Genomic DNA, 7,876 nt, shown 5'->3' on the forward strand with positions numbered 1-7,876 from the left:
ATTTCTCCCACCCCTCTACCCAGCCCCACAGGAAACAGGAAGGTTCCCAGCACGCAGAGGGGCAGCGCGACTGGTTCTAGGACCCAGGGGGCTGCGTTCAGCTGCTGGGTCTGTGGAGCCCCAGACAGCAGGGCAGCTCTGCGTATGGGGGGGGGGGGGTGGCACGTGACCCGGGTGCCCTCAGACAGCCCCCCCCCCCCCCCCCCCCCGCCCCGACCTGGCTGCGGCCCCTGTGTGGGAAGGCAATGCCTCCCTGTGCCTCAGATATGCGCCCGCCCATGGAGCCAGGGAGAGAACCCAGGCGTCCTGGCTCCCAGGCCCCCTGCTCTAACCACCAGCCCCCACTCCTCTCCCAGGGTCGGGGAGAGAACCCAGGAGTCCTGTCTGTTACTGCTGCCTCCATGCGCAGAGGCACAAGCCGCAGCTATCTCAGCGCAGGGGATTAGCTGTCTCCTGCACCCAGGGTTGCCATGTCCCGAGCGTGATTAGAGGTGACCTGTGACTGGGACAAAAGTCTGCCCTCCTTATCGCGTCACACTTTGAGTTGTTTTCCAGGCTGCTGGCAGCCTCTTGGAGGGAAGAGGACTGAACCCAGCAGGGTGGGAGATTGCCTGGCCTCCAGCCCCGAACCAAATTCCAACTGCCCAGCACTGCTGAGGGCAAGGCTGGGCACCCAGCCTCATCTCGGCAGGCGCTTCAGGGGCTGGGAACACATGGGGATTGGATAAGCAGCCCACAAAGGATCTGTATGGGCCAGCAGGGGTCAGCAGCAAGGCCTGAGCAGGTAGGAAGGCATGAGGCGAGTCCCTCACAATGGGCAATTCGTATGGGTGGACCGGGTGGGTCAGCGGATAGGACACTAGGCTCGGAAGCAGGACTCCTGGGGTCCATCCCTGGTTTGGAGAGGGGAGTAGTGAGGTCTAGTGCGGGCCTGGGATCCAGGACTCCTGGGGTCTATCTCTGGAAGGGGAGTGGGGTCAAGTGGGTCAGAGCAGGGGGGCTGGGAGCCAGGACTCCTGAGGTCCATTCCTGGTTTGTGGAAGGGAGTGGGGTCAAGCAGATTAAAGCAGGGGGAGCTGGGGTCAGGTCTCCTGTGTGATCACAGTTAGTCTGTCTATGCCTCAGTTTTTCCTCCATAAAATGGGTGTAGTGGTCCCATGCCCTTATAGGGGGGTTGTGCGGATAATTTAATGTTGGCTAAGGGAGGTGGGATAGTCTGGCAATGGGAGTGGGGTGGCTCAAAGATATACCGACAAGTCCCACAGAAAGGACAGTCCCTGTGGGATGGCGGCACAGAAGCTGGAAGTTATGTCTGGCAGGTTCGTTCCACAGCACCAGAGATTCTCCTCCAAGGATCCACTCCGGATAGCTGCTTTAGCTCCTGAGCCGGAGGCTGGTTGGTCACTGCAGATCCCATATCCCCCTTTGGCTGCACACATCCTAGCTGTCCTCCTGGGCTCCGATTCCTTGCGGGGTTACCTCAGGATGAAGGTCTACAGAGAAAAAGGTAACTACTGCATGGTTCCCAGGGTATCAAAGAAACAGACCCCTGCAGGCCCCGGTGCAACGTCACGGGGCCCTACGCACCAGCTAGCCACACCATCGAGATACCCCATTCTCCCATCCTCTGCAGGGAGACGGACAATCCCCACACCCCTCTGCTGCCCTGTGCCCATGATACTGTATAGCCACCCCTTCCCCACCCCACCCGACCCTCTGCTGCCCTGTGCCCATGACACAGTATAGCCACCCCTTCCCCACCCCACCCCACCCTCTGCTGCCCTGTGCCCATGACACTGTATAGCCACCCCTTCCCCTTCCCCACCCGACCCTCTGCTGCCCTGAGCCCATGATACTGTATAGCCACCCCTTCCCCACCTCACCCCACCCTCTGCTGCCCTGTGCCCATGATACTGTATAGCCACCCCTTCCCCACCCCACCCGACCCTCTGCTGCCCTGTGCCCATGACACAGTATAGCCACCCCTTCCCCACCCCACCCCACCCTCTGCTGCCCTGTGCCCATGACACTGTATAGCCACCCCTTCCCCTTCCCCACCCGACCCTCTGCTGCCCTGAGCCCATGATACTGTATAGCCACCCCTTCCCCACCTCACCCCACCCTCTGCTGCCCTGAGCCCATGATACTGTATAGCCACCCCTTCCCCTTCCCCATCCCACCCCACCCTCTGCTGCCCTGAGCCCATGATACTGTATAGCCGCCCCTTCCCCACCCGACCCTCTGCTGCCCTGTGCCCATGACACTGTATAGCTGCCCTGTGCCCATGATACTGTATAGCCACCCCTTCCCCACCCCACCCTCTGCTGCCCTGTGCCCATGACACTGTATAGCCACCCCTTCCCCTTCCCCACCCCACCCGACCCTCTGCTGCCCTGTGCCCATGACACTGTATAGCCACCCCTTCCCCACCCCACCCTCTGCTGCCCTGTGCCCATGACACTGTATAGACACCCTTCCCCACCCCACCCTCTGCTGCCCTGTGCCCATGACACTGTATAGACACCCCTTCCCCTTCCCCACCCCACCCGACCCTCTGCTGCCCTGAGCCCATGACACAGTATAGCCGCCCCTTCCCCTTCCCCACCCCACCCTCTGCTGCCCTGTGCCCATGATACTGTATAGCCACCCCTTCCCCACCCCACCCGACCCTCTGCTGCCCTGAGCCCATGACACAGTATAGCCGCCCCTTCCCCACCCCACCCCACCCTCTGCTGCCCTGAGCCCATGATACTGTATAGCCACCCCTTCCCCACCCCACCCCACCCTCTGCTGCCCTGAGCCCATGATACTGTATAGCCACCCCTTCCCCACCCCACCCCACCCTCTGCTGCCCTGTGCCCAGGACACTGTATAGCCACCCCTTCCCCTTCCCCACCCCACCCGACCCTCTGCTGCCCTGAGCCCATGACACAGTATAGCCGCCCCTTCCCCTTCCCCACTCCACCCGACCCTCTGCTGCCCTGAGCCCATGACACAGTATAGCCGCCCCTTCCCCTCCCCACCCCACCCTCTGCTGCCCTGTGCCCATGACACTGTATAGCCACCCCTTCCCCTTCCCCTCCCCACCCGACCCTCTGCTGCCCTGTGCCCATGATACTGTATAGCTGCCCCTTCCCCTTCCCCACCCGACCCTCTGCTGCCCTGTGCCCATGACACTGTATAGCCACCCCTTCCCCTTCCCCTCCCCACCCGACCCTCTGCTGCCCTGTGCCCATGATACTGTATAGCTGCCCCTTCCCCTTCCCCACCCGACCCTCTGCTGCCCTGTGCCCATGACACTGTATAGCCGCCCCTTCCCCTCCCCACCCCACCCTCTGCTGCCCTGTGCCCATGACACTGTATAGCCACCCCTTCCCCTTCCCCTCCCCACCCGACCCTCTGCTGCCCTGTGCCCATGATACTGTATAGCTGCCCCTTCCCCTTCCCCACCCGACCCTCTGCTGCCCTGTGCCCATGACACTGTATAGCCACCCCTTCCCCTTCCCCTCCCCACCCGACCCTCTGCTGCCCTGTGCCCATGATACTGTATAGCTGCCCCTTCCCCTTCCCCACCCGACCCTCTGCTGCCCTGAGCCCATGACACAGTATAGCCACCCCTTCCCCACCCCACCCGACCCTCTGCTGCCCTGAGCCCATGACACAGTATAGCCACCCCTTCCCCTTCCCCACCCCACCCTCTGCTGCCCTGTGCCCATGATACTGTATAGCCGCCCCTTCCCCTTCCCCACCCCACCCTCTGCTGCCCTGTGCCCATGACACTGTATAGCCACCCCTTCCCTTTCCCCACCCCACCCTCTGCTGCCCTGAGCCCATGACACAGTATAGCCACCCCTTCCCCACCCCACCCCACTCTCTGCTGCCTTGTGCCCATGACACAGGAAATAAACTTGTTTGTCTTAGCGATTAACTGAGGACTGAGTGGACTTTATAAATGATCTGGAGGATGGTGTGGATTGCACTCTCAGCAAATTTGCGGATGATACTAAACTGGGAGGAGTGGTAGATACGCTGGAGGGCAGGGATAGGATACAGAAGGACCTAGACAAATTGGAGGATTGGGCCAAAAGAAATCTGATGAGGTTCAATAAGGATAAGTGCAGGGTCCTGCACTTAGGACGGAAGAACCCAATGCACAGCTACAGACTAGGGACCGAATGGCTAGGCAGCAGTTCTGCGGAAAAGGACCTAGGGGTGACAGTGGACGAGAAGCTGGATATGAGTCAGCAGTGTACCCTTGTTGCCAAGAAGGCCAATGGCATTTTGGGCTGTATAAGTAGGGGCATAGCGAGCAGATCGAGGGACGTGATCGTTCCCCTCTATTCGACATTGGTGAGGCCTCATCTGGAGTACTGTGTCCAGTTTTGGGCCCCACACTACAAGAAGGATGTGGATAAATTGGAGAGAGTCCAGCGAAGGGCAACAAAAATGATTAGGGGTCTGGAACACATGACTTATGAGGAGAGGCTGAGGGAACTGGGATTGTTTAGTCTGCAGAAGAGAAGAATGAGGGGGGATTTGATAGCTGCTTTCAACTACCTGAGAGGTGGTTCCAGAGAGGATGGTTCTAGGCTATTCTCAGTGGTAGAAGAGGACAGGACAAGGAATAGTGGTCTCAAGTTGCAGTGGGGGAGGTTTAGGTTGGATATTAGGAAAAACTTTTTCACTAGGAGGGTGGTGAAACACTGGAATGCGTTGCCTAGGGAGGTGGTGGAATCTCCTTCCTTAGAAGTTTTTAAGGTCAGGCTTGACAAAGCCCTGGCTGGGATGATTTAATTGGGGATGGGTCCTGCTTTTGAGCAGGGGGTTGGACTAGATGACCTCCTGAGGTCCCTTCCAACCCTGATATTCTATGATTCTATGACTTATAGGTGCTAAAGTTTTACATTGTTTTGTTTTTGGAGTGCAGTTATGTAACGAAAAACCTACATTTATAAGTTGCATTTTCATGATACAGAGATTGCACTACCATACTTTTATGAAGTGAATTGGAAAATACTATTTCTTTTATCATTTTTACAGAGCAAATATTTGTAATAAATAATAATATAAAGTGAGCACAGTACACTTTGTATTCTGTGCTGTAATTGTAATCAATATAATTGAAAATGTAGATAAAAGAACATCCAAAATATTAAATAAATTTCAATTGGTATTCCATTGTTTAACAGTGCGATTAAAACTGTGATTAATCACAAATAATTAAATGTGATTTAAAAAAATTTTTTTTTAGTTAATCGCGTTAGTTAACTGCGAGTAATCAACAGCCCTAATTGTAAATGTTTTTATGTTCTATGAGAATCTTTGCCCAGGGTCCTCCCTGCTGTAGTTAGTTTCCAGAGCCTGGGAAAGGGGAATGGATGAGCTCTTGTTTGAGCTACTGCAATAGGCTTTGCTGCTTCTATCTGTAAGCCTAGGATCTCCCCTGCTGGGTTGTCTCTCTCCACAGAGGATGTCATTCTGGACCCAGACACAGCTCACCCCAGTCTGACCCTTTCCAAGGACCGGAGAAGTGTGACAGCCACAAACACAAGGCTGGCTCTGGCTAATGACCCGGGGAGATTCGACGTTTACTCCTGTGTGCTGGGCTCTGATGGCTACATATCAGGGACGCATTATTGGGACATGGAGGTGGCCGACACAGGGGGCTGGGCTCTGGGTGTCACTAAGAAGTCCGCCAGCAGGAAGGGATGGTTCAATTTCAGTCCCGAGCAAGGAACCTGGGCCATCCAGCTCTCCATGGGCCAGTACCGGGAAGTCACTGCAGATTGGAGCCCGCTGGACCCGCCGCAGAGCCCCAGAATGATCAGAGTGTATTTGGACTATGAAGGTGGGGTTGTGTGCTTCTATGATGCAGACACCATGGCCCCCATCCACACCTTCACTACCTCCTTCAAGGGGAAGATCTACCCATTCTTCTGGGTCTGGTCTGTAGGGACTTCCCTTAGACTGTGTCCCCCCCGCAACTCTCCAATAACTGAGGGCACGGTCTAGAGGCTGCTGCCCTTTCTAAGGACATCAATGGACATTGGATGGTGTTTTGTCTCAGCCAGAGATTGAAGTGTGATCAGGGTAATGCGTCTGCATTTTAGCCTATGATGCAGCATCTCCCGTAAACACCTCTGTTCTGCCTGCCATGCTGCCCTTTGTGCATGGATGGGAAATGCTCCCTAATAAAACCCAAGCAGCCGCTACCTCTTCCTTCCCCTTCTTAATTGCCGTCTCTGCCACAGTGCCTCCAGAACTCAGGCTGGTGATCATGGCTAGGCAGGTGATCTGCTGTGACTGACTCTTCTTTATCTTTCCTATCCTACTCTACCTCTACCTCCAATTGAAAAGAAATACACCGGGTCCCCCTGTAGCTAGCTAAGCTGGTCCAATTCTTCCCTGTACCATGGAGAAATGAGAATTCTGGCTTAGCACAAACATTCAGTGTTTTGTTCTAGAGGGAACTGATGAAGATAAGATGGCAATGCAGGTCTTTCCTTCTAGGGGTATAGGGTATAAACTGGCAATAAATACACTGAAGCTGGAAATAAGGAGGAGGTTTCAATTCTAACCATCAAAGGAGTGAGTTTCTGGAACAGCCTCCCAACTGGAATCGGATGGGGTGGGGGGGAGCCGGGGGAAACAACCTATTCAAGGAGGGATTGTGAAAAGTTTGCGAACGAGATTATATATGGGGTTCTTTGCGATGGCACAGACTGAACTCTGTCACCCAGAAGGTCCCTTCCAGTCCTATGTCCCTAGGTGAAAAGAAACTAAGACAAGCCATGACCTTTAACACATTGGCTTCCTCCCTAATTTTCTTACCTGAGGCAAGGATGCAACCACCTGTCATGGGATAATTACATTTCTGGCGTGTTGAGACGGTATGTGTAGGGTGAGAGCAGAGATGCTGGGTAGGCCACTAGCTGTTTTTAAGAAACTACATAGGCTCATAATAGATGCTGATGGAGGCTAGAAGTAGTCCCTGTCTTCTCCTATTTTGAGCTTTTGAGAAAACATGGCATGTGGTTGCAATGGCAGATCTTTCCAGGGACCAGTCGCCCCGAGCAGGACTTTCCAGAGTGATTGAACTCACTCGCTCATTTGCACCGTGCTGGGCAGGACAGGGGATTGAGTTGCGGGAGGAGGTGAAGGCTCCGGCTGGGAGTGCGGACTCTGGTGTGGGTATGGGGATGAGGGATTTGGGGTGGAAGAGGGGGCTCCGGGCTGGGGCTGAGGGGTTTGAAGTGTGGGAGGGGGCTAGGGGCTGGGGCAGGGGGATGGGGCGTGGGAGATGGTGAGGGGTGCAGGCTCCCAGAGGTGCTTACCTCAAGCAACTTCCGGAAGCAGACGCATGTCACCCCTCCAGCTCCCAGGTGGATGTGTGGCCAGGTGACTCTGCACGGTGCCCAGTCAACAGGCACCACCCATTGGCCACTGTTCCCAGCCAATGGGAGCTGCAGAACCAACACTTGGGCAGGGGCAGCATGCCGAGCCCCCTGGCTGTCCCTGCACGTAGGAGCTGGAGGGGTAATGCCCAACGCAGGCACAGAGCCTGGCTTAGCCCTGCTGTGTTGCCGACTAAAGGCCGGAGCTGCCAGGGTCACTTTTTGACCAGGAGTTCCAGCTGAAACTGGACGCCGACCTGGGAACCCAAACCCCTTTAAAAGTCCACACTGGGAAACGTGCCGGTAATGAGTCCCTAAACGTCTGCGCTCAGTCCCTTCACTGGTTCTGCCTCTGCTAGGGCGGCCAGCTTGGGATGGGGTATTCCTGGGGGGCCCATCACACGACACGATCTTTAATTAAAGATGAACCTTGATTCCTGGAGGCTGGCGCCCCTGGGAGCGCTGAGCGGAGCTGCCATGGA

General features: G+C 55.9%; 1 protein-coding gene across 3 annotated transcripts; it reads left to right on the top strand.

Moving 5' to 3' along the window:
* The first annotated feature begins 263 nt into the window (after nucleotides 1-263).
* Nucleotides 264-6,212, top strand: LOC125644676 (butyrophilin subfamily 1 member A1). Of its 3 annotated transcripts, none has more exons than XR_012664481.1 (3): nucleotides 264-784; nucleotides 1,320-1,507; nucleotides 5,468-6,212. XR_012664481.1 is itself a non-coding variant. In XM_075118226.1 (3 exons), the coding sequence occupies exons 1-3, from the start codon at nucleotides 749-751 to the stop codon at nucleotides 6,010-6,012; spliced, it is 756 nt and encodes a 251-aa protein (XP_074974327.1). In that variant the 5' UTR covers nucleotides 264-748; the 3' UTR covers nucleotides 6,013-6,212. The 3 variants fall into 3 exon arrangements, 2 of the variants coding, with proteins under 2 accessions (XP_074974327.1, XP_048724942.1); XM_075118226.1 differs by having other exon boundaries at nucleotides 1,333-1,507; XM_048868985.2 differs by lacking the exon at nucleotides 264-784 and having other exon boundaries at nucleotides 794-1,507.
* Nucleotides 6,213-7,876: the final 1,664 nt, after the last annotated feature.

This window comes from Caretta caretta, chromosome 11 (assembly GCF_965140235.1).
Source record: "Caretta caretta isolate rCarCar2 chromosome 11, rCarCar1.hap1, whole genome shotgun sequence".
Lineage (NCBI taxonomy): Eukaryota > Metazoa > Chordata > Testudines > Cheloniidae > Caretta > Caretta caretta.

Excerpts from the sequence above, each read along its gene's own strand:
- LOC125644676 (XM_048868985.2), top strand. The coding sequence starts at position 1,285 with ATGGCGGCACAGAAGCTGGAAGTTATGTCTGGCAGGTTCGTTCCACAG. Across the intron at positions 1,508-5,467 it reads GAAGGTCTACAGAGAAAAAG|AGGATGTCATTCTGGACCCA; the intron begins GTAACTACTGCA and ends CTCTCTCCACAG.